This window comes from Poecilia formosa, unplaced genomic scaffold (assembly GCF_000485575.1).
Source record: "Poecilia formosa unplaced genomic scaffold, Poecilia_formosa-5.1.2 Scaffold115, whole genome shotgun sequence".
NCBI lineage: Eukaryota > Metazoa > Chordata > Actinopteri > Cyprinodontiformes > Poeciliidae > Poecilia > Poecilia formosa.
Genome location: NW_006800054.1, coordinates 509,054 through 535,975, shown reverse-complemented (window position 1 = coordinate 535,975; position 26,922 = coordinate 509,054). Strand labels below are relative to the sequence as shown.

The window sequence follows — 26,922 nt, the reverse complement described above, 5'->3', positions numbered from 1 at the left end:
GGGCAACAGGGTCGGTCTAGATTGACAGAATGGTTATTTCCTTTCTCTGTCTCTCTCTTTTTATATATGGGTCTCTCCTCTATTCGTGTTTTTCTCCTTCTCTCTCTTTTCTCACTGGTTTCTCTCAAAAAATGATTCATTACAGCTCAGTAAAGTACAAGCAGCAACAGCAGAAACACTTTTTTTTTCCTATTCCCAAGTCACTCTTCAAATTTTTTTATTACTCCATCGAGATCTGTAGCCTTCTATATGTAAATGTAACCCCCCCGCCCCCACCCACCCTGCATTCCCAGCGGTTGTTGAGTGTGAAATGTAAGTATTTTAGAGTCGTGACTCCCGAACCCCAGTGTTTTTCTTTTTTTTCCCTTAACCAGAGTTCCAGTTTCAAAATAGCAGGGCAAGGGAACCAGTGCAAGTCGTATAATGGGCATTGTTCCACCTTGCTGGTTTTTTTTAGTTACACGCGCTGCACTTTATTTCTCCTCCACTTGAGACGGAAACTGAGCTAAACAGATGGATCAACTGAACCATCCGAAATGACAGATGGAGAGATGTAATCAATAGGTGCTCTGTTTGGTTTCCTGCTACTCACTTCCAGATAAATTGGGAGCGAAGAGACAAAAACTCTTCGAGGGGGGAGAGTAACCGTGCTATAAGAGCGAGGGCAATCTTATCATATTGATTCACTTTTGATGTTTAATGGAGGAAATGCAAGCAGCGGGAGGTTTTATGGAAGGAAGCGACATGGATCAGAGAGATTAAAGGAGGCGCAATGAACTCGATTTTCATTGAAGTGACCAGATTTCTTAAAAAGTCAAGGGGTGTGCTGACAAACTCCAATTAGTGCAACGCTGTGATGTTGAGGCGATGAGGACCGACACGAGCAGTAGGGAAGTGTGGGGAGAGGACGGGCATCTCAGCCAAAACCCATAAACCTGGCTCCTCGTGCCTTTGCCCCACCAGCCCGTCCTCCCCAACCAGCCCACACGAGGGGCAGTATTTTTAGCACATCACCCGTAACTGACTCTCTGCAGGCTGGAGCTGCTGGTCCTTTTATTTTATTCCAGATGGGAGAGAGAGGAAGAAAAGGAAAAGAGAGAAAGAGAGAGAGAGAGAGGTGTGAGTCATCGGGAGCTACCTTTATGTCACTGTGGCACTGTTCCTTCCTCTCCACCATCAGACTGTTAATGTAATCCTGTTTTCACTTAGTCTGCTGTCTGTCTATCTACCTATCTATCTATGAAAATGTATTTTCCCTCTTATGGATTACTTGATCGTGTTTCAGATAATTAGAAAATAATATTCAAATACAAAAAGCAACTTTCAGATATTAACTTGATGGGGGTTTTTTAGAGGAAAAAAGCCTCTTTAATTCAATCTGCACCAATGCGAGAAAGTAAAAACCTAAAACTCTTTGCCTTAGCTGACAATGAGTCTTACATATTTACGTGAAGGAATGTTGCCCCTCTCTTCCGTGTGTGAACTGCTTTGATTCAGCCCCATTTGAGAGCTGTTAAAACACGACGGGCCTTTTTTTAAGGTCATCCCACAGCATCTCAGTAGGGTTTAAATCCGGACCATGCCAAGTCGCTCTCGATCACTCTCCTCCTGCTGCATAACGCAAGTGCAGATGAGCTTTAGGCGACGTTCGGGGTTTTCTGGAAGAGACCTAAATTCCTGGTTCTTCCAGTTACAGCAGGTCATCCTGTTTCAAACCTTTAACATTATCGCCAACACGTTTGACTGAAATAATGAAACTGGACTCGCACCAGCCAAGAAGTTCTACTAGTGTGTCATTAGTCTACAGAGCTTTACATGTTGCATCGGGTCTCCATATGACCTCCTAGATGAGCTCTGTAGGTAGGTTGGCATCTTTGTCCTGGTACCAATTTTCCATATTTTCTTTATTTGTGGAGAATGATTCTCACCTGTTGGACTTTTGATCTTTTGATTTTTCTTTTTTTCTGATTTCTTTAGACCTGGTCATGATGTGTTGTTTCTTTTAGATCCATTTCAGTGATTCTTTTTAATTCTACAAATCTAATCAGACTTGGATGAGGCTTGTGCAACCATACACGTGTTACTTTGGAAACCTGTTAGTTTACCCATGTCTGAGACAAATATTTTGTCTGATGATCTGGAAAAACTAAAACTGTAAAATGCGAAAACAGAATCCTTTTTTTTATTATTATTGTGGGAGGGTAAACTCTGATTTGAATTTCATGAGACAAAAAATGTCCATATCATTTCTGCAATTTCACATTCTGTCATATTGAATTCAATCTAGATATGAACTGCAGCCTAATAAGCAGCCCTGGCATCCCATTCATCACAGTCGTTTCTCCAGAACAAAGGCGATTTGCCGAATATTACCCCCGAATGATAGATAATTACGGATATAATGTGATGCAAAAATAAATGCAGGGCACGGTGCAGCCAAGCGTGAAAGTGTTCAAGGTCGATTTGAACACATGTGAAATGGACCATTTAGCTTCACGCTCTGAATCGCACCGTAGCGCGTCGATGTTGTGCCTGAACATGAGGCTGAGCAATTTCTTCCTGCTTATCTGTTTTGCACATAGTTCCTTCTTTTAGGTGTTCGACGTCGTGCTGTGAGCTTCTTCTTTTCTTTTCTTTTCTTTTTTTTTAAGCATTAAAAATAAAGTCACACCTCCCTCTTTTTTGGACACTTTGAGGGTAGCTCTGACAGAGACGAGCTGAGAGGACAACACTGACAGTTTTACACTTTTGAAGTTGACTTGCCAGCATGTTAGCCACTTGCCTGTCCACTATTTGATCTGTTTTCAGGCCTGTTATGTTCTCAGCTAACCCCTCAGGGAATTACATGGCTCTTAGGAGGAATTATGTGGCTCCACCGTGTCCACCAGCAGGCCATGTCTTTTGGCAGATAAACGATGTGAAGGAAGCCTAAAATCTAACAGCTTTAGGATAAAACAAGAGGGGAAAAAAATGTTTTTGGGTTGAACTCCACAGTCCACCCTTTAGGCCTGAGGGGATCCACAGATTCGGATGATAATTCAATTGTCATGTGACAGCTGTCAGAGTCATTATATCCATTTTTAAATAACAGCATTAAGAATCTAAAGGCATGCTAGCAGCTCTGTTACGACGCACACCACTGCTTTGAATTAAACATGAATGTCACAGTGCATCATGTTTTTTTACGGTCAACACATTATTTGAGACGAAGCTTACAAACATTTAGCGCTAATAAATTTCAGACTGGAAAAATGTTATGATGGCTGTGGAAAAAAAAAAAAAGTATGATAACCAACTAAAAGTCTGACCTCGCCACTGGTGGACACTTAAAAACAAAATTGAAACAAAGGTAACAAAGCAACCAGACGCATGTCGAATTTCTTGCAGAATCTGAACAGATTCTGACTTCAGCAAAATTTCCAAGCTTTGACATCAGAGTTATATAGGTGGAATTTCACTGAGGAAGCGTTCTTTCTCTTTGGGCCAAATGCTTGAAATATGCATAAAGCATGCTTACAGTTTTCCTTGTTATTTTTAAAAGGAAGAACATTTATATCCTCTGTCAATGGAACAGAGGCAGAGATGGTTAGAGGTTAAAACCTCACATCCGCAGAATAAAAATACAAGACTTTTGCAGCCATAAGCAAGATTCAGATTCATTTATTTTAATTAAAGTGAACTCAACTAGGCTGTTTTCCTGTGTCTAAAAATGACTTATCAAGACCAGGAGAACTTTTCTTTCACAACTCCACAAAGTGAACAAGTATTAATAGATCATTCTGATTCTCTGGCAGCAAACAAGTGCCATTTTAGGCTTTCGAAGTCTGTTGAAGATAACAGCCAAGAGAGGCCATACTCCAACTGTACATCTGTGTTTATCTCCTGATCCTCTCAGCAGAACGCGAATGATCCAATAAAGGCTTTGCCCATCAGACATAGCACAGCAGAGGATAATCTTGTATCGATGCTCATTTAACTGTTGTCACCTCAGTTGTAATTTTGAATGCTTTCTGTTTTGCCTCCGCAGGCTACATTGTTCTGGACTTATAAAGTCGACTGCCTCAGTTCCATGTCTCCTTCATTGAGTGGGTTTGTTCCTCTGGTTATAATTTTGGAAATGAGAACGGCAAATGAAACAGATTTTATCTTCTCAAACTTACAGATGACTTGTTAGAGTTCTGAGGGAGCTGGCATGTGCACATTTCTGCTTTAGTGCACATTTTAATTTGTAAATCTGCAGCAGGATCAAACATGTTTACATCTGAGCGTGCATTATTTCCTCATTAATGTGCGTTGTGATATCCAGAATGAGTCTTTAGAGCGAGTTTGTTTTACTTGATATAAAGCACTATGCATACATTATGTTTGGGGGGTTAAAGACAATTCAGTTACAGAGATGATGAGGCAGATTTCACTCAATTACTCCGGTTTTTATTAAAGACAGATTATGTTGCCAATGGTGGTAAAACAGTATAAAGCAAATTGTAACAGCCTTAAAGTTTCTACTCCTGTTTTCTGGTGAGGAGATCAATTTAAAACTGAGATTAAATTTGGATGGAACTCAGTGAAGGAAAGGGGTTTAATATAAAGAAGGGTTCGGTCGCAGCCTGAAAAAAGAAAGTGGTAAAAACATAAGCGCTATGGGGGAAAGATTTAATCTCTATGTTGAAGTCTGTTTGTCTGCCAGACCCTCACGGCTGAACTCTGACAGAGATACTCTCAAGGTCAAATTTAGCAAAAGCTTTAAAGCATCACAGAATGGAAATAATATGATATGTCAATGTGACCAAAATAGGAAGTGAAAGTTTTGACTGGTATTTTAAAATTACTTAAGCACATGCTGACATAAACCCTTTTTTTGTGTGTCCAATTTCAGTGCATGTTTCATTGCTAGTGCTACTCCTGCTGTCAGCTCACAAATCGGTAAGCAGGTTTTCAGCAAGATTTATGTGTCAGGACTGAAGAGCTAGCTTTTATTTATATTTAGACATATGTTTTTGATAATTATCTTGTTTACAAAGACAGATGGCCACTGACTACCAGACTTTGATTCAATAACGTCACATACTCTGCCAAAGTTCACAGCGAATAGAAACAGGCCCACAGCATTACACATCCTCCACCGCACTTAACGGTGAGGTGTCCAGAGCAACATGGAGACCTCAGTCTTAGTCTCACCTGACCAAAGCACAGTCGCAATTAAAGCACCAAACGAGTATAGGAAACTTCTCCTGTTTACATTATGAATGTAGGACAGAAGCAGCTGATCTTCGACCCCAAACAGATGTTTGGCATGTTTTCTGATGGTTGTTCTGGAAACATGGTGATGTCAAGATGCCACTCTTTGTTGCAGTTCTCTAACAGTGAGCGCCTGACATTGTTTTTACCACACTTACCATGTTTCTCAATATGGTGACAAAAGAAAAAACTTGGCTTATCATCCTGCCTGTTGGCCAGCAGATAAGACAAACCAGCCAACGTGTCACATCATATTTAAACCCCAGGGAAACAAAAAGTCGCGAATTACTAATTAGAAATTAGTTCAAATGTAATTAGCTTAAGAAAAGTGCAAAGTGGGGTATAAATGTCAAAAATGTTTTGACTTCATTCATTTAAAAAATTCTTCATTAAAATAAATGTGTCCCCACAATTATATATATTTGTCCACATCTATATTATCAGTATTTAAAAATACCTAAATAAGTATAGCATACTTTATAGTAAAGAAAAAGTAAAAATCTAACATAATTTTCAGTTAAGCTGAATTATTTGTCATGTTATTTTGTTTTGCATTAATTTATTCACAAAGTGTACCTGGAAAAGACCAAGCAATTAGACAAAATGAACTGCATTTGACTTGCTCTTATAATGCTAATAAAAAAATAATAATAGGCACTGCTTGGGACAGTCATTTTAGTTAGAGAACAATAAGGAAATGAGCATGATTATCCTGGATAGCAATGAGACTGCATTAGTAGGAAAAAGGCAGGCTTGTCAGTAGAGATTCATTTATGGTGAAACTGCCTCGGGGCCATTGCCTTAAAGCGGAGCTTGTCTGATGAGTCAATCTGTCTGTCATTTTAATGCCATGCTGCTCCCTGCCCTCTTGTGCCTCGTTTGGATTCGCTCTCTTTTTAAAGCAAGAGAACTTTGATTACCCTCATTCGGTGGCGTTGTTTTTCCTTTTTCACTTCATGTGACAAACAAAACTTTTGCTATTTCTTTGCTTATGTTTTGTCTCATAGAGACCTGAACAGAGTTCAGCGCCACTATTCATTCTCTTATCGACCGGTTGCCGAATTCAGACTGAATGAAAAACCGAAAGCCATAAAAAATAAAAGCTTGTGAGTGACGAATGTTTTCCTGTCATCTTCACGGTGGGTTTAAATCCAAAGATAGATTGAGCTGCCGTCTTTCTCCCTCCCCTTTTTCATCTGTCCACGTTGTTATGATATTGCAGTGTTTGCTGCTAATGGGAACAGAAGTGGTAGATTAGTGACTTGTAGTATATTTATCAGCAGAGAACTGACTGAACATGTGGAGCCATGTTCTCCATAACTGATGGCGGTATGATGGAGGAAGACGCTGAGACTGGGTAATGAGCCCTGCTTGTGATAGAAATAGCAGTCGGAGTCTAGCAGACCGTCTGAAAATGTCAGACTTTGGGAATATGGGCTGCGAGAGTCAGCAGTATGTCTAAACAGAATGCACGTCTCCCACTCTCCGTGTCCCCAGACACTTTTTCGTCTCACAAAAGGAAGCATTCACCCAAACACATGCTCATGCACAGGCATCCACAATTAATTGTGCCAAAGTGACTCGCCGTCTGCCTTTATACGAAAGCAGCGCGGGAGAATTACGTACTGCGGTTGGCTTTTGTTTTTCCACTGGAGAAAGAGAGAGAGAGAGGAAAAACAGCTGCAAAAAAGTCAAGAAGCAAACAGGAGATTTAATTTCAAATCAGAGGTTGACGCTTCATGACGCTCCTGCATGGTGACAAACACTTTACCACGATGATGAGCGCCTCTTTATGTGCCATCCCCTACAGGGTGCAAGACGAGTCTTACCCATTATCACTCATCTCTCGGTTGTGCCTTTATCTGCCACCCCATATGCACGCCCTCCCAAACCAGCACAACACACTGATGCCTGAGCAAAAAAGGCTCCTCCGTGGACTCGGTTTAGCTTGCAGAGGCAGCAGCCACAATCAATATCTTCAATATACATACTGGAATATGGAATAGAAACTGAAATCAAGCTCAATAAAACAGTGCAAGCTGAGGCTGGTTTGGTTTAATCTCATTACATTGAGAGCCGCGGGCTTCTCTCCTCCTATTTATAGCACCCTGGGATAGAGGAAGGCCGGCGTTGATGTACACAACACCGCTGGTTTGTGCAACTGTGGCCATGAGTGGCGACGAGTGCGACCAATTGCAGACAGATATTGCATGAAATTTTATCTGACAAAACACACAATTGTCAGTCATCTGTGAAGAGAGGCATCTTCATTTTCTGTCCTTGAAACACACGTGTGCTTCTGCCTCATTTTTCTCTTTTTTTTTTTTCTTTTTACCACACTTACCTTATTTCCACTCTCTTTATCCTAACAGCCTCTCTATGGATTCGGTTTCTCTCATCCCACCTATTTGATGAAGTCTGCCAGTTAAAGCTGATAATATTGACATCTGAGCAGGGGTGTCCTCTTCCTCCAAGAAATAACTAGTTTGGATTCCGCTGGATACCGGATCTTTGCGTTTGGAGTTTGTTGCCGCAAACAGGAGCTCGGTTTTGGGACGTTGCAAATTTTGGTTGGGTACCATCTCTGCTGTGAATTGCATCAGAAAGCTTTTTGGATTTTCTTGAGGAAACAAGCCAAAAACAAAACAAAACAAAAAAAAAGAAGCTCTTGAGAGGAAAAATGCACAGAGAGAGGCGTCGGTTCTGATCTCCGTTAAGGAAGCCTCACGCAACAAAACCCCCAATCCACACAAGTAATCATACAATAAGCCCTTGAATCAGAAATAAGCACACAAAGAGAAACCCAAGGCCTCATTTGTCCTAATTACTCCGACTTTGTTGGAGGTAACACACATCTCCCGTTCAGCTGAAGCATCTTTCAGAAATCCCATCCAGACTTGGTAAACTGCATAATGAAGAAAAAGATTAAAGGACAGCGTTTTACCTCAAACTAAAGGAGAAGAAGCCTCTTCAAAATGTCAAAAAGTCAGACTGGAGAGAAGCGTGACACAAAAATACCACCCTGGACCTTTGAGGCATGTTTTTCTCCTCTTTCTGCCCTCCAACAGTCTGCACATTTCCCCTTAATGTGTGAACATGAACATGACCTACAAGAAATGTTTTGGCAGGTTGTGAGGCTCACACTTGACTTAGCAGAGGTCAGGACATGGAACAGCGGCTCTTTTAAAAACACAGGAAACCGAGGTATGCACGATTTTCCAGCCAGACACCCGTATGAGTCCCACAGACCTTAACTACGTGTGTTAGATGTACATTGTGCAGCACACCGCAAAACATACGCCAAGTTTTGACACAATGCAACCACAGATGGGAATGTAATTGATTAGGATTTTATGTGATTTACATTAAAAAGTGTCGATCAGATTGTCCTTTTGGTCCTCCGTGATGTAAACAAAACAGCATCATGAAGAGAAAAAAAAAAAACACAGCGTTTCAGAGAGCACTTTGCAACCCGTCCAGAGTTCTGGGTGACCACTGCACTTCACCTGGAACACACCTCACCTCACTGTGAAACGTGGTGGTGGCAGCATCATGCTCTGATGATGCGTTTTCCCAGCAGGGACATGGAAGTTGATGGGAGGATGATTGTAGAAAAATTCATGGCACTACTGGAAGAGGTCCTGTCCTGTAAGAGGACTCTGTTATTTTTGTTTTGTTTTGTTTATTTTTACGTTTTGAAAATGTAATAATTCAAACTAAGAAGCTTTTTTCAGAAACTATGTCTTTCTACATGTCCGTCTTCATGGACTCAACATCTTTTGCTTTGCCCTAGCATTTAAACACAATTCTTCATGAACGGAAAAAAAGTTAAAGTAGTTGTACTTTTACAATTTAACCTGATTTTAATGGCTTCCATGAGCAGGTTTTGAAAAAAAATACACTTTTAAGTGAAAAAAGAGAGATTCTCTGCTAAAATATCATCATATGTACTTTTTATTGCTTACATCACATGAATGGTATAAAAATATAGACACAAAAGCATCTATACAAGCCTGACTTCTCTGTTCTGCGTGGCACCGCGTTTAGCTTTTGTTTCTTACTGTGAATTTCAAAACAGTCTTCTTTCCTTCAAGAGATTCAGAGAGCAATCAGCATTCACTGCCTGATTTGTTTTGTCTATTTTCTAAATTAGCACACTATGAAATATTCATTGGCACATTTAGGGAGCTCTCATGCTGAAACTGTTTGAATTATCAGCATGTAAGCTCAAATAAAAGCACTTTCAGCGAGTTGTACGACACCAGCAGTGGGTAAAACAAACTTTTTTTTGTTTTGTTTTGTTTTGTCCTCTAACCCTGCCTGGGTCACACTCTCAATCTGTCGGCGGTGTTAATGATGCACTGAGAAAAAAATTATTGAGCATGAACAATACAAAAAGGACAATCTGATCAAAGCTTCTTCTTTTTTTTTTTTTGTTGTCAGAAACGTTGGAGAAGGCCACGATGAACACAGTAAAGCCATCTGTCCGGTTACTCCAAACAGGAAAGACTCCCTTTTAAAGCTGTCCAGTGAGGCTGACCGTGCCAGGAATATTTGGGCAAGAAAAGCCTCCACAGGCAGGAGATCTCATCTGAGACCTCAGATGAGACGTTGGCTCCAGCCGTCTTAAAGCGAGTCTCTCGGCACGAAGCGCGGTCTCCAGGTGCACGCCTTCATGTCACCCAGCTCTGATTTGTTGTGAGTTTTCCGACGAGCTGCTCTGCACTTCCCCTCGCCAGTCACTCAGCGGTTCGGACACGACGCACCGCCGCACAGCCTTACATTTGTTCTCTCTGCTCCGCCGTGTGCACGCTTCAGTGACACACAGCTGACAGAGGGATTGTCAGTTTCAGTCATTTAGACAGATCTTCACTCAGACAGCAGCCTAAAGCACATATCAGAAGGAGTTGCCCTCCCCTCGTGGCATCACTTTGTGTCCCAGCATCAGAAAAAAAAAAAAGTCATTTCTTGCTACCACTAAAGCAGAACACCGCTGCTTCTGAGAAATTTCGTCTACTGGAAGCACAGCAGCTGTGTCAGTGTGCAGTTTTTAATTCAGCCATGTATTTGCTCAGAGCCAAAAAGAAAAAAAAGAAAAAAAGACTCCCATATTCTGAAACTGCACATTTTGACATTTAAATCATTTTTCAGCATTGAGGACCTCTATCTTGGTTTCAAGAGGGCAATTTGATTTCACTCAAAAGGTTTTTTTTTTTCTTTCTTTTTTTTCCTTCTCAGTTCTTCGTCAATGGGGCGGAAGAATAAATTACTGTTACTGGAGCTAAAAAGGTTTATTTTCTGACATAGGAAGAATAAATCCAACGAGAAAGTGATTTGAAATTGGGTTTAAAGGAGGTTTGTTTTTACACTTCAGAGCAAGTGGGAAAAAAATCTTTTTTCCCATCAAACAGACTTCTCTTTGATGTCTAGGTCTGTTTGAACTCCATTTTTTTTATGTCGGCTGATTTCCAGCCACACAAAGACAGTGTTTGTTCCCAATATGATCCTTAGCGCAAGAGATATGTAAAGATGTTTGATTTAATCAAAAAAATGTCTTCACTTTAATGTAAAGATTTTCTATCAGATTTTACTTCAGGAATAGTATGTGTGTTTTTGCAATTCTAATGTTGTAAGCTCAATTTTTAAAATAAAATAAAAATAATATGGTGTGAAGATCCACACAACCATAAAAAATAGTGATGGTTTTTGGGTTACGGTTTATGTTTAGGACTAAGGTGTGGATTAAGCTTAGGTTTGTTTTAGGGTTTGTCATGTACTGATAGTGGTTAGCTTTACAGTTAGCTTTAGGGTAATGGTCAGGGTTAGGATGTGGAAAACAATGAGAAAGGAATGGAACTCAATGCAAATATCCTCATGAAGACAGAAAGATGAAATATGTGTGCGGTAGGGTTGTTGCAAGCCACAAAGGATGTTAAAGGACAATAGAGAGCGTGTGGGATGAAATGATAGATGCATGATAGTGCGCTAAATGCCGCTGTAAGCAATAAGAAGACTATCAGAAACGATCTCAGAGGCAGCGGGGAGCCAATGAGAAGAAGGGGCGATGATGAGGGGAGCACATGGTGAAAAGAGAAAAAAAAAACTATGAGAAAAAAACAAAAACAAGGATGGAATCAATATCTCCCATTTAGAGTGAGGTAAAAATCAAAGGCTATTGTCTGAATGGACAAAAGCCAGATTTGAACAATATTATCAGACGAAAGAGGGGGAGAAAGTAGCTTCAGGCTTATCAAAATCACTAAGCTATCTTGAATGAAACAGGGGAAAGTGGAGCATAATAAAGACAGAAAGTTCAATGAAGGGGAATTAATGGACATGAATCCAGAATGAGAAGGGACTAAGGATTTGTTTGAAATAAAATGAAAGCGGACAATCTCCATCGAATGGGGGAGATAATGGTGGTAGCATGCAGGTTGACTGGTTGTGCCTCATGCTGCAGCTCTCTTTTGTCTGCTCCCACTGGGATCGCTGCCCAGTCACCACTTGTGAAAAGCAAATAAATAAATAAATAAATAAATAAATAAATAAAAATTGACCAATCACTACTTTAATGCGATGGTGTGACGGTAATTAAAATGCACGGATGTCGTTGTTTCTGCTGGGTTCACACAACCGGCTGAATGTGCAAAACCGGCGGCCTGAGTGTCAGCGAGAGGCTATACGCACAAGAAGGCTTTCACACACAAGAAAGAGACCTCGGGTGAAGGCTGCACGCTCTGCCCTGGAGCACACACACACACACACACGCACACACACACACACACACGCACCTGTTTGGTGTCATCCCTGTGTTAAAGCAAAAGGGATTTCATGGGAAGGTTTTCCTGGGATCTGCCTGAGCCCGGCCAGTAGCGAGTGGCGTTCCAGCACACGCACCGCCTCCGGATACTAATTAGCTCCGAGAGTAAAGAGGAAGCATGATGTATTCACCGAGGAGCACAATCTGTAGCTTAAACAGATGGTTTCTGCACACAAATGAGATAAGAGGTGCATTACTTAGTGCTATTAAAACACATTTACTAGGAGGAACACCCTCAGAGTGGGGACTTCTTATTATTTCTAGGAATGTAAACGTATGATTAACTTCGAGATACAGCTGTTAGGTAATTAGCCGAAGCTGTTCCTCATTATGATCGAAATTATTGTGGCGGCCGGCCGGTCAGTCGAGCAAGAAACAGAAAGAAGCAAACAAATAAGCAAAGAAAGAAAAAGAAAAAAAAGGCAGCTCTGGGTTACAAATTTGAGCTGGATTTGTAGCTTATGGGATACAAAATCTTAAGATAGCCTGAGGTGATTGGTGGGGAAAAGCTTTGGTTTGAAATTGCTACAGACAACTGAACAGAAATCCAGTTCTCTGCTGCGAGTCGACTCTGTGAAGGCTTCCCTTCTTTTCAGCACATCCATTTCACTTCATAGCTCCGCCACTCCTGATGTAAATCCAGTGGGTTCTTCTTCATATTGATACACTTTGTCGTTGTTTTTTTTCAGTAGCAGGGTTAAGACAAATACCCATTTCAGCAGATTTGTACGATGACCTGCTGCTCTGTCTTTGTCAGTACGTTATTTGGGTGTTAAAACTTCCCAGGGCTCGTAGAGGGGACGGGACCTGATGACTGATACGCTCATATCAGCTTCCTCTTATGAAAGAGCTGATGAGACGGCTGAACAAAAGGCATCGGGGATGTAAGGAGGAGGCAAATGGATTCTCTCGGGGGAAGCTGATTGCCACTAAGACTGCCATTTTGTAGGCTATAACATAGGCACAGAAACAGACGAGCGAAAACAACCGGAAAGACGGATTCTTCAAGGAGGTATGCGGAACGGCACCCGGATTCTCTCATCCCCAGACTCATGAGAGTTAAGATCAGTTTGTTTTCGAGGGGATTCTGCCACAGCTGCACATCTCAATCTGTTTCTCGCTTAAACCTTGCGTGAGGCTTTCCCTCCAGCAGCTTTCAGGATCATTGATCTTTGGAGCTGCAAGACGAGGTCTTGACCGTCCCTCCTTTGATTGAACAGTGTGCTTCTCTGAGACACCGAGGTCGCGCTCTGGGTCAGCCAGTTCTCGACAAAACCAAGGACCAATCATTGCCCCCCTCCCCTCTCCGCTACATGAAAATACTCAGTGTTCCTAGGCTGATTAGATGTTACATGAAAAAAAAAAAAGAAAACATGATTGGGGCCAGATAAAAGCACTGAAATCCTACAGCATGGGTCAGAAGTTTACAAAGCATAACTAGGTTTTAGCCATTTTTTTTTTCAAGATGATTATACAGCAGCCCAAACGTTAATGGCCAAAACGAAAAAGTGGGGAACACATCTATAGTTATTGTATTTTTCGTTCTCTAATCTGGTAAAAACTATACATACCGACTTGAACATATTAACATACTCCTAATAGTATCATGTAGCTTTGGACAAGGTCCTGGCATAGTTCCTGATGAACATTTGAGCTCTCAGCAGAACTGCTTTCCTCCAACAAACCTGGTATTTCAGGTTAGTCCACAAACTTCCAGTGGGGTTGGAAAGATTTATCTACACCAACATCACTTTTGATGTCTGTTTGGTGTCATTTCTGGAATGCCGAACCACATCCAGGTTTCCGTCACATAGAAGCTGATTTGACATAAAGTCCTACTGTGCTGCCAGTACAGAAGAATTCAAAACAAACCATCAGTGTGATGCTACCATCATGTTTGACAGCTTTTACAGCTTACAAGGTTCAGCTTGACTCATTCTAGCATTCTTCAGACGCTGTGCCCTCTGACCATTGAGGTTTCAGAAGAGCTTAAAGATGTTGATTTTGGAGCAGGCGCTTCTTTTTTGGCCGGTACCCACTCATTCCACTTGGATTGTAAAGTTGATTCACCGTGGAGAGTGAAACAGTAGGTACCAGTTTATGACAGGCTAGGGCCTCGGACTGGTCAACTTCAACCCGACAGGGCGATGGGTTGGTTTCCACCCATCAGCTGAAACCAACTGATTTAAATTAACGTGATAAAATGTCAGTAACATAGCAGGATGTTACTGATGGGTAAACAACATGTGGTTGAGGTGAAATCTGCTAAAATTCAACCACATCTTGATACACGTATTTGTTTGAGCCTGACTAATTTTGAAGTATGGATTAAAGAATTCAAACTTGTGAAGCCTATTACTGCTGTTTATTTATTTTATGTGTGTGCGTGCGTGCGTGCGTGCGTGCGTGCGTGTGTGTGTGTGTGCGTGTGAAAATCACAGAAAATGTACACAATCATTCCAGTCTGGAAAGACATATTCAATGCATCCTTAGAAGCTCAAAATAAATGTGCCATTAATGCCCATATGTAAACCTGTTCTGAATTATTTAAAGATATGCCGTGACAGACTGACTTTTACTGACTGATGTTTTCTGAAGCTCCAATCGCAGAAGCTGACCTTGAGATTTCCTACAGGTTTCTTTGTTGGTCTGCTGTCCTGCTAAGCCCACATTCCTATCCCTTCTGCTCATGTAAATAAGCGTATGCAGGTTACCCCCCCCCCCAGTTTATACAAGCTGATCTGTATTCAATAGGCCAGATTTAACCTAACATAGCCAACGGCTGAAAACACAGAGCTGCTGCATCAACATGGATTTCATGAAGGATGATGAAAACAAAGCCAGGATGAGGCATCTCCTCAAAGCATTCCTCATCCTGAAGTAATCATAGAGGAGGAATTCATTGTCCCTGTAATATAGAAGAATGACAGTAATAACACAACAGAAATCCCTCTGATCTCCCATTGATATGAGAAGAGATAATGTCAGGTTTAATGGCAACCATACGGACTACAGGTCAGGCATCAACCTGTGCACATCCCACACATATGCCTCCACACACACACAAACACACTCAGCAAGCCTCATTTCACCACTACTCTGGACACGCAACATTTCTCTGGCAACCGTGGCCGCTCGGTGCCTTCCTGACCAGTGTGTATCGCAAAACACACCATAGATCGCACACTGCACCTCATGCGCTACGATGCACCGACGTGAACACGAACAGTTGGAGCCGACATGGTGAGCACAGAGAGCTGGAATCAAATTATTTCCAACTCTCTCTTGCTCTCTTTCCCTCTCTCACCGCCCACATAGGGAGAGGGGCAGGCCGAGTAAGACCCAATGCACTAAAAATTGGACCCCCTCAGCGCATGTCCGGGGGCCTGAAACACATATCCGGCTTTCCTCTAGTCAGCTGGACTTGTTCCCTGTGCTCCCTGGGGCCAGCTGGGCTGGCCGTCTGTGTCATTAAATTAATGGCAGTAGTAAAAGAAAAACACGCATTAACTGCCTGACCCACCTTTTTGTCATCATTCATGTCAACTTCTAGTCGCATTTGAAAGAACCACAGAAGACTGACTTAAAACTGATAATTCAGCACAGGCCTTGGCCGTCCTCAGATAATCTCATAAAAATGAGTCATTTAACTGCAAACCTACCTCATATTGAACAGACTGTGCATTTTACTGCACTAAAAAGAAGCAGCTAAGAAAAGAAGAAAAAAAAAAAAACCCTGTTGGCTTCAAGGCAAACGGCAAATTGTTGAGTAAGGACAAAGTGGTTGTATTGCTTCACGATTCACCTAATGAAAAGACTTGAATCTAATTTTATTGCTGAACATGCTTCATATAATTCAATTCAAAAGTGGCTTGGCCAGGATGTATGCAGGTAGGCGTGCATAGTACAATTTTTCTATCTGTTTGGGCTTCGTATAAGTCCGCGGTGTCAGCCCGAGCCCTCTGGTTGATGCAACGAATATCTCGCTGTCATGTCTGATCAGAGAGCAGCCATGTGGCCCAGATTAGATGTTGTCTGAAACCATCTGTGTTGACAGTGTGGTGGTGACACATGTCCAGGTAGCGCTGCATAATTTCCACTCATCTCATTACAGTCACTGCCCTATTTATTTATTTATTTATTTATTTATTTCAACCCTCTCGGCAGGTCAGAGGTCAGAGCATTTCCCATATTCAGGTTCTGCCATGTGCTTGGGCTCCAACAGACCCAGCACCCCCCACCTCCACCTCCCGCTACCGTAAAGGCCTGGAGCGCGCGCAGACACACATCCTGTTACTCTTTCGCGAGGTACATGTAGCATGTGGACTGCAAAACTGTTACTGGTTTTTTACAGATGCTGATTCTGCGTAACGAGTGGGCGGCCTGCTTTTTTTTTTTCTCCATTTATTTTATTTTTCCCTTTTCAGGCACATATTTGACACAGTTTGCCCAAGGACGCATAACGCACCGAAAGCCCACGCCTCCAGGTAGAAAGCCCCGGCATATGGGTTAACCCTTCACATGCACCGCGTTGTTACGCACTCATTAAAATGCCCCACTCTCCACCCCACCATCACCCCTCCTTCCCCCGTTTACGCATACGCCTTATGGTTCTGCCATGGGCTATTATTGAGATGGTTGGGATGCGCACTGCTCCCTCCTCGCCTACCGTTTATTCCCGACACAGTTTCCGATGGATGTGTTTGTGGTCCCGTGGAAGGAGGACGGCCAGGACATCCGAGACTTCTTCAGTCCCGGTCGGTCACTCGTATCCACGGCGTCTGAGCGCTCCATGTGCCGGTGGTGGTGCCGGTCGGTGTCGGAGTATCCCCGGTGTTTGATTTTAATCGGGGTCCGGGGTTGTCTCCAAAGATGCTGTGGAGGTTTCAGAGTCGCCTGTCCCTCCCGAGGAACCGGGAGCGACAGCGAAAGGCTCTTCTTCGAACATGGTGGTGGTTCCATCATTGTGCAAAAAAAATAAAATATAACACACTAATATATTTTTTTGTTGTTTTTTTACTTATTGACTAAATGATATGGCTGTAATCGCGCGTTTGAAGCAAAAAAGCGAATCATTTCATGTTCCCTCTCTGCCACTTGATCTCTGAGCGAACAAATCAAAGTGACCAAGTCCAGCACAGCCCAGATCTTGTTTTCTGAATAACATCAAAAACTGTCACAGTGATAACCTGTCAAGCCATCCAGAAAGCCATTAATCTCATTGTTTTCGGCGGTGGTCAGTTTCAGTTTATCCCAGAATCTCCTTTCGGCCGCGATCCTCACTAGTCTGGGGTTTTGGTGATGAGACACCGGTCCTGCTGCGTCTCCTGAAGTTTGACGCCTCATCGCCCATGGCGCACAGCCGGATGACAGTGTTTATTTTGGAGAATTTATTGCTTTTTTATCAGCCTCTTATTGCAAAGACACAAAGAACGCCGGCGCTGGCTCCTCTCCCTGTGTGTTGCGCTATTATTGCTGTGCGTGTGTCTCTCCGCCGAGCTAAAATCTCCAAGCCAATTTCAAAAAGTACTTCATCTATCACGATTCGTGTGGAGCTACGGCATCCTTGTGCGCAAACTCGAGCGCAGAGGTCTCCAGTATTCCCTCCACAGAGATGACCAATCCGAGAATCTAAAACTGGACTCTAATACCCACTCTTCAAAAATAAATAAATAAATAAATAAATAAATAAATAAATAAATAAATAAATTAGGATGGTGCGAAGAATTGTCCAAAACCCAGATGCGATCTTTTGTTCTTTGCGGTCCAGATTTTTCAAGATTCAGGTGTTAAGTCCAAATGTGATATATATAAAAAGACGCAAACTGATAGTTGCTGAGCTTCAGTCATCCTTCTCAGTGTGGACCATTATCTCCCCATCCTCATATTTGCTGGAGTTCGACGACAAACATTGGACTCATCACAGCGCGCCCTCTCCCTCCCTCTCCCTCGCTCTCTCTCTCTGTGGTGGATGGGTGGTTGTTCCTCTTTGCGCGCATCCGTTATGCCCCATGCCCGTTCACTGCGCATTTTCCTAACACAAAACAAACTAATTGGACAAACAGAACGAGGGTTTTTTTTGCCGCATTGTGCCTAAAATTAATGAGCACAGCCATTTGTATGATGTTATCAACGCCTTGCAAAAACACTCACAGTTTTGAAACATTTTTTTCTCCTTATTTTGTTACTTTACAACCACAAACGTCAATGCATGTCTTTGGTATTTTATATAATGGGCCAACACAAAGCAGCGCATATCTGCAGTTTTCAAGTAACTCTTTTACAGTCGAGAACTCTTAAACATCTGTCATATTTGTTGTCATCTTAATGCCTGAGACTCGACATGAACACGATAAACTCTCCATCGTGGTTCTCTCTGTATAAAAGTCGTTTTCCATATTAGCCTATCAAATACCCTGAAAACTACAGTGTGATGCTGCCATCACCATGTTTTACTGTGAGTATGTGGTGCTCAACAGATGCATGGAGGTGATGGAGTTTAATTTTGGTATCTGACCAGAGTAAATCCCTTCACATGCTTGTAGCAAACAACAAACAGGCTTTCTGTTCTCCTTTATGGAATGTTGAATTTACAGTCAGTCGAGCTGTGTACATCTGTTGCTCCTCCAGAGACACCCCGGGGCTCTTCTTAGGCAACTTGTTGGTTTATTGGATGACTGAATGAGTTAAGCCCGCTTTAAACTTTCCCAGAACTTTATCCACTGACAATAAATTGCACATTGTTGGACTCTAGGTAACTTCTTGAGGCAATTTGTTGCACTGGGTTTTAATTATGGGTACAGTAAGTAATATAAACATAAGTTGCATTTTTAATTTTTTTTTTTTTTTGCGGTAAGTAAACTGAAAACATCTCTCCATGCTGGTCTGTCACTCCATTACAAAATACTCAGAAATACATTGATACATTGTTGTAAAATGTGTAGCTTTATGGATATTTTTGATATGCAAAAATATCAAAAATATCAATTTTTGCCAACTCAGTTTCAATTCTGCCAACTATTGCCATATTCAACTCCTTAGATTGGCAACAAGTAGCTGACCCCAATGCTCATTAAAACACCTGGTTTGTTGGGCAGATTCTCTTGTCTAAAAAAGGGTAATTTCCATGTAGGCCAAATTAATTGTAAGGACATTTATGAGTACCAATTTCTCATCATTGTTCTCAAATTGTGTACATTAAATTACAGAAATTCAAACCTATCTTCTGTTAAGTTAATGCCACGGTGATGAAAGTGCCACTTTTGCGAATAATGCTCTTATTCCCGAAAGCCGGATTACACGGTTTATCTTCTTTTCTGCTTCAGCAGATTTTTACTGCAATGAAGTAACTGAAATTACTGAGCTATCTTGTCAGTTTTAGGTCAGATACAGATTGGGGTTTAGGGGAAACAGCGTAAGAATTCATTTTACCTGCTCAGACATAATTTGAGTTTAGCTTTGAAACTTTCCTCAAACATCATTAAAAAAATAATAATAGAAGATTTACTTATGACAGCAAGTGAGTTAGAAGTCTAATATTTTAGGTTGCATAAAAGTGAAGACACATCCTTGCCTCCTTAAAATATTTCCTGTTGGTGATTTGTTGGACTCATTCCACGGCTCTGGATTTGACTTAAAATAATATTCAGATTCAAATAGAAGGCTGCGGAGAAACAGGCCATCCGAAATGCTCTACTTATTGCCACTGCTGACCCTAAAACAGATAAGACATAAGTCACTGAAACTAACAACCAGAAACCTCTGGATGTTTCTGCTCCTCGTTCTAATCTGCTAATCCCGATTCCTGACAGCTCAAAAGGGACGATTTGGAAGCTAAATGAGCTTTAATGCTTAAAAAAAAACAATAACGCCATTCAATTGAGAAAGTTGATTTCCAATAAGAGAGAGCACATCTGACAGTGCGGTGGAGGGTTCTGAATGGAGAGTCGTGTTCTGCTCACAGCTTCGGCGTTCAATCTGCACCAATCTGTACTGTAACTAGAAAAATGCTGCTCTTGGGAGGCAGCGTCAGGATGAATTACCTGCAAGTCCACCTTCTCCTCAGGGCCGACTGAAAGCATTCCTCCATTTCTACCAAAAGGTGCTGCCTCAAGCGCCGAAGATTTCTATTAGCAACAAAAACAGGGGTGTGTGTGGGGGGGTGGGGAGGGTTGTTGTTACTTTGTCCCAGAAACACCAGACTATTGCTGGAATACTAACAAGTCTGGCTGCAAGATTTTTGCATAAAATTTAAAATTCTGATAGAGAGGCAAATATCGATTCCATTCAAATTGTAAAACAGGACCCTAATCCTTTCTTTATAAAGCATTTGGTTGGGGCGGCCTGGAGCTAATCTATTCTGCCCCTTTAACATTTCTATCAGTGGACATCCCTGACCTTTGCTCTCTGTTTGCCACTCTGACTTGTAAAGGTTTTTCAAATCTATCAGGTCAGGGATTCCCACGGCTTTCCTTAGCTGAACTCAGATTTTCAGATTTACTTCTGCACGATTATCATGCAAATTCACATCTTTGATTTTCTTCTGCTGTAGCCTTTTTTTTTCTTTTTTTTTTACTACTTTTGAGGTATGTCTTGAACTCAAGGTGATACAGGAAAGAAATTCCTTTTCATCTTCAGTTTTCTGACAGAAGTTTGTTTATGATTAAAAACTCTTGATGTCACTCCATTAACAAAATGTCTTGAAAGGGAGTAACTCGAGCATATGCACTATGGGTAGTGTGTTCTTTTGGTGATGTGTGGCTTTAGTTTAGTTTAGTTTAGTTTAGTTTAGTTTAGTTTAGTTTAGTTTAGTTTAGTTTAGCTTAGCTTAGCTTAGCTTAGTTTAGTTTAGTTTAGTTTAGCTTAGTTTAGTTTATCCACAATTAGCTGTTGCTGTTTTTACAGCTGCCCAAGCATCACATGTTTGTCCAATTTTAGAAATGTGAGTCTTGTTATATTTCTTCTTAACTTTTGGATAAATTTCTTAACTGGGCCAGGACAGACACATAATGTTTAGCTTTTTTTGTAGCCATCTCCTGACTGATACCTTTATATGATCATTTCTAACTTTTCTACAAACTATCTCTTTAGCAAAAAAATCACAATGAACACATTTTATTGTTTTTTTTTTGTTTGTTTGTTTTTATTTTGAAGCACTCCATGACAATTTACAAGAGTTTGTAGTGTTGTACGTTTACTTGTTTATCTGTATTTTTTAGTTTTACACCATATTTGTAACCTAGCCTTATGTTTGTGTGTTCATGTTTCTGTCCTTCCTGTCGTTTCCCAGCTAGTGGAGGCAGATTACTGGACATCCTAATGGTTGCTGCCAGTTTCTTTCTGATAAAAGGGGAGTTTTTTTTTTTCTTTCTTATTCTGTTGCCTAAGACACACAGCGTGAGGCGAATTCAATCAAAGTAAAAATAATTATACACTCTATTGACTTCCTTATCTGCAAAGTGCATAAAATGGCCTTTCATATTTACTAATTTACCAAATCTGATGTATTGAATTGCATTGCCTCATAATGGGATTGATTTGGACTGGGGTTTTGTTTTTTTGTTTGTTTGTTTTCATATGTTTTAGCTGAACTTGTCCAATAGCATCCTGAGATGGCTAGCGGCTTTAATTTGCTCAGAACATAAAAGGAAATTCAATCAAGCTTGTATGTTTTGTGTTACTGAGAGAAGCAAACGCATTACCATAAGAAATGCAGCCTCACTGTGTTATAGACTTCTAGTCTGGATTCTGTCTATACTGTAATTACCGACTTTCGAAGCAGGCTGACTCTGTAAGGAGCTGCTTCCCTCTTGTTCATGTGCCTTCTGTCTCTTCTCCTATCCGGCTTGGCTCAAATTAAGACATTACTCCACTTGCATTTCACTTGAGTGTCAGTTAGAAAAAAAAAAAGACCACACACTTCCATTCTGCTTTACTTGCTTCATGTGAGGAAATATTGCTTTGAGCTAAGGTATTAAAGTTGAAACCAATACACAGCAGGAAAACATCCATGACCAGAACGTACGGGATGAAAAACGAGCACAGAAATGTAGCTGAAAGAATCGAGCCGCTTCTGATGAAGCAGTGGAACGTTTTCGTAGACAATAAAATCGGTTTGAAAAGTGGCTCGCATTTACTCTGCTCTTAGATTTCATCATTCGGGGATGTTTTAGGAGTGAATGGAGTTCTTGTTGCAAAGCTCGCCTTGCTTTAGTCACGCTCCACACACTGACATCGCTTCTGAATCCGGAAACGTATATTGTATAGAGAAAGTTAAAGTCTTAATTAGTCTGTAAGAGTGTGGTTGGAGGATCTGAGCTGTAGAAGCTTGCAGGGAGAACACAGTGATGCAGAAGAGCATTAATCATTTTGTCAGTGTCTTTAAAGGGCCAGAGGAGGCCTAATATTAGACATTTGTCTCAGCTGAAGACACTCTGCTCCTTTGCTTTCTCGTTGCATTTTTGTAACCTACTAAAAATGCCAAGCTGTTCGGCGAAATCCGCGAATGACGCTAATTCATCTTAGCTCTCAAACACTCTTGATCTTTATGTTTGTACAATGCACAGGTCAAACATGCTCGGCTTTGCTCCGAATTCATGGCTTTGAGGGAAATGTGCGTGTTAAATACTGTCAGAAACTGATACCGCGGGACGGTTCACAATAGGGATTTTAGAGAATGGAGCATATCGTTCAGCCAAGCTCTCCTCGGGCTTCACATGTCGACCCTCAAACTCCACATAATTTAAAAGCCTCCGAGCCACAAATTAAATAAAAAGAAGAAAAAAATTGTACCCCAGATTTCAAGTCTAGCATGAGTAATGTCTTCAGTCTGGTCCATACGTGCCTTCTTCATTTAAGATTCGATGCACTTAATGTGTCTTCTTAGCCAGTGAATAAATCTGCAAATTAATGTTTGTTTTGATTGAGGGCAGCTTGACAAACACTCAAGAATGTTTTCTTGAGAGAAGACCGTCGGTTGTCGTGCATCAAGTTTATATTTAGAAAGCTGGAATGTGATGCAGGAAGAATGGCAGACAGATTTTTTTTTTCTTCCACTGAATGAAAAAAACATAATACATATTTTTTTTCCTCACTTCCTGAGATTAAATCAGACTAAACTTTTCTGATTTAGGTTTATGTCCTGTTCTTATTTTTGTATTCCATTAATGCGAGTGTGTGTTTCACCTTAAAATTCAGAACTTTGCATTTTTCCTCAAGCCTAAGATGATGTTGATACATTTATGTGTATCTGATGTTAGCTGTATGTGAAATTATTTATGTTTCAGTTTGCTGAAATAAGATTAAACTTTTGTTGGGCAACTTAAAACTAAAATGATTACAATATTTGTTCTTTCAGCTGAGTCTGATTTCCCTGTAAAGAGTTCCATCCTGAAGAATTGTTTCCAGACCGTTAAACAACTCAATTAATTCCTTCAGCAGAGATAAAACAAGGACTCCAAACTCCTGAAGTATTGGATTTTATGTCCCTGCATAGCAACTGTGCTTGCACTTTATCTTGAATAATAGTCTTTCTTTTACAATTGAAGGTCATGTAATGAAAACCTCACAACAAACTCAAACCAATAAAAGAAAAAAGAAAGCGTACAGACTGTGGTGTGCTTTCAGTTCCATTTAGGTCAATTTCAGACCTTTCAGAAACATCCCCAGCAGCTTAACTGTTTACACTTCAACATAAAGTGCAATCCAAATGAAATGAAGTCACAGAAACAAAAACGCTGCCAGACCATTAGCATTATTTTAATGTTCCCTGAATAAATAAAATGCTAATAATGAAAGCGGAAAGGATGGACGACAAAGTGACCAAAGACTGCAGTGCAGATTGGATCTCTTCTCTGCGTTGTGTGTGTGTGTGTGTGTGTCTGTATATGGGGGAGGGGGGGAGAGAGAAAGGCTTCAGTGCCTGAATCAGCTGTGCACTTCATTTAGTGAGTATCTGATTTATTATGACCACCCTCATCAAATGGCTCTCCATGTTATACATTCATTTTGTGAGGAATAATTGAAATGCCAAGCAGTCTGACTTGTGGAACAGATGGCTGTGCAGTCTCTGAAAAAAAAAAAAAAAACACCAGGTTTTATGCATACTCCCCAGTTTGATTTTAATGTTAGTTGTGAGGTATGTGCACGAGACTGAAAGGATCTTAATCTGACCTGGAGGGAAGCCTCCTTTCTTTTTCCTTTTTTTTTTAAAGCAATTTACAAGAAGGCCAGGAGCTGTGAGTGTCCGACAGGAAGATGGTCATTGGCCTCTGGGCTTCGTTGAAGTCTAATCAGCGGACAGCAGGGAATGTCGAGAAATAGATCCACTCTCTGCCAGCGGAGAGCCATGAAATATTAATCCTCACCTCTTTCCTGACAGTGAGCAATAGTCTTACGGCTGGTGTGTGTGTGTGTGTGTGTGTGTGTGAAACTCCATGTGCGTGTGTCCAACTTTGTATTTACTCGTTTGCTAAAGATGGCAAAAAACGGAACAGGCAAGACTTTGTGTTTTAGTTATATTACATGACGAAACGACTCCAAGAGTAACGTCAGTCTCGTTGCACAGACTCGCACTAATTACAGGCGAATTCTGGAGCAGAGCTGGAGAAAAAATAAATACAAAAATCCTTGAGATTTTCAGCTCAATTAAGATGGCAAACTGAAGCGGTGAGTGTTTTTCTTGTTTTCCTCCAAACCGATGAGCTCTCCCTGGAATGTCTGCACAGCTGAAGGCGGCGGAGGCAAAGAGTTAATGTTGCAACATGGAAGCGAGGCAGTGTTTCACTTTAGGGACACACTGGGCACCACTGAGACCTCAAATGACGTGATAAATATATTTCCAAGCAAATAAACCTTCCCTTAATGGCATTGTGGAGCCATGACGGCAAACTGGGCACGGGAGTCAAATGTCTGCATGACCACAGGGTCATGTTTTTCTCAGATGATCTTTCATGCTTTTAATGACTTCTAACTGTTTGATCAAAATGGGGGAGATGGGGCAAATAAACATACTTTTGAAATTAAATTCATCTGTATGCAATGCATTGACACTGTAATACTTAATTTATGCAAAGTAAATCTACAATGTGTCAAAGAAAGGCTAATTTAATTGATCTGTTTTTTTTGTTTTTTTTTTTCATTTGATAGCTAATGTAACAAAAGAGTTTTTTAATGGGCTTTGACAGAGAAAATATGAAAGAAAATAAAGTTATGAAGTGCAGAATCTGAAAACAGTTCAGCGTTTTACCAGCTCAAGGCAGAAAGTTGTGAGACAGTCGGACGGTTCTGTTTGTCTACAGGCTCTAGAGGATGTGAGGAGTCTGAAACCATCCAGAGCCCCGGCCCCTCCAGCTCCAAAACACATCCACTCCAATGACCCTTTCAGCTCCCCTCACTATCCTCTCCAGGAACTTCTATCATTTTCTTTAAAAACAGATCCTTGATTGTAATAGTGGGTTAAATCTGTACCTTTTGGCTGTTGTTTTTATTGTTTTTTGGGGGGGTTTTTTTGCACATCTAAAACATAAAGAAATCTCTCGGTGTTGCCTCTTCATGTTCCTTGGGTTCTGTCTGGTATCATTTGAGCAACACACAATAAAGTGAAGCGTAAATGTACTCTCCAGCCGACAGTCCTGAAATAGAGGCAGCTGTGGTCAAAATAGCAAAGAGGAAAAGTGACTAATGGCATTGGAAGAATATGAGGAACGGACAAAGCCCCGCAAGATAAAAGTGGTCCATTAATGTTGAACTAAGCTGTATGGGCCAGAGTTTATGAATTAGCAAGAAAGGAAGATGAGGAAGATCAGTTTTTATTTTTTTTAAAGAAAGAGGCTGGAATTAGTTAGCTTTCTGAGACAGATTCATGTGATGTTCACACTCTCTGCCACTATATATGTCAAAACAGATGCATAATAACTACTGTGCCCATTAAGAAGTAAGAAAAAAGATAGGTGACTTTTTTTTTCTTTTTTAATAATCATGTGTCCTCTATTACCACGGCAGACATCTTTTTTTTTAAACGTATCTTTATTTTTTTAATTATTATTATTATTATTATTATTATTATTATTATTATTATTATTATTATTATTATTATTATTATTTCCATATTACGAGAAGTGGCTATCCGATTTTGCATTGTCAGTATAATATACAGTCCCACGGAGGATTGAGTGGAAAAAGATGAAAATGAAGAGTGTAACAATACCCAAGCTTATTTGAGGGGTGGCTGAGGAGGGATGTGTTGGTGCTGGGGGATTTCAATCCCCACGAGGTTCTAATCTTGTTTGGTCCATGAGCACAAGCTCGGTTCAAACTGAAAGGCTCTTTCCCCGCTCTGCATGCAGGGAAAAGCAGACGAGTGGCTTTCTCCTGGTCTACTGAGATGTTCCTCTATTTTATAGACTGTTTGTCACAGGGGGGGAGTGGGCTGTTTTCTATGACTAATCCAGCTATAAACAGCTCTTCTGACATACCTTATTTGGCTCTGCTTTGTTGCTGTTCCATCAAAAATAAAGCTGCAATAAATAATTGCACGTGTGAATCCCCCCGTTTTTTTTGTTTTTTTTTTTACATGCAGATTACAACGTGTACGTCTAAATAGATTTCAATGTGCCGCCATGAAGTGAGCAGCATTTACCGAGCTCTGGGAGATTTATTATCTATTATTTTTATGTTTGTCATCCGTGGTAAAACGGTGCTGCAGTAATTTGTCTTCAGAGCTCTGCATTTCAGTGTGTGTGTTTGGAAAGAAATATATTTAAAAAAAAAAAAACAGGTTTCAGCAGCATTCACCAGCAACTGTGCAGGGTAACTGTGTGGGAGGAAAAATGAAAGGCAGAAATCTAAATGTGTCTGACACAGCG

General features: G+C 40.9%; 1 protein-coding gene across 1 annotated transcript in view; it reads right to left on the bottom strand.

Annotated features, from left to right (window-relative positions):
- The window catches only part of pde4a (phosphodiesterase 4A, cAMP-specific), a 44,848-nt gene extending 27,131 nt beyond the window's left edge, over positions 1-17,717 (bottom strand). The window contains exon 1 of the mRNA XM_007560393.2: positions 16,728-17,717. Within this exon, the coding sequence (XP_007560455.1) occupies positions 16,728-17,023 (296 nt within the window). The 5' untranslated portion in view covers positions 17,024-17,717. The remainder of the gene's footprint in view (positions 1-16,727) is intronic.
- Positions 17,718-26,922: the final 9,205 nt, after the last annotated feature.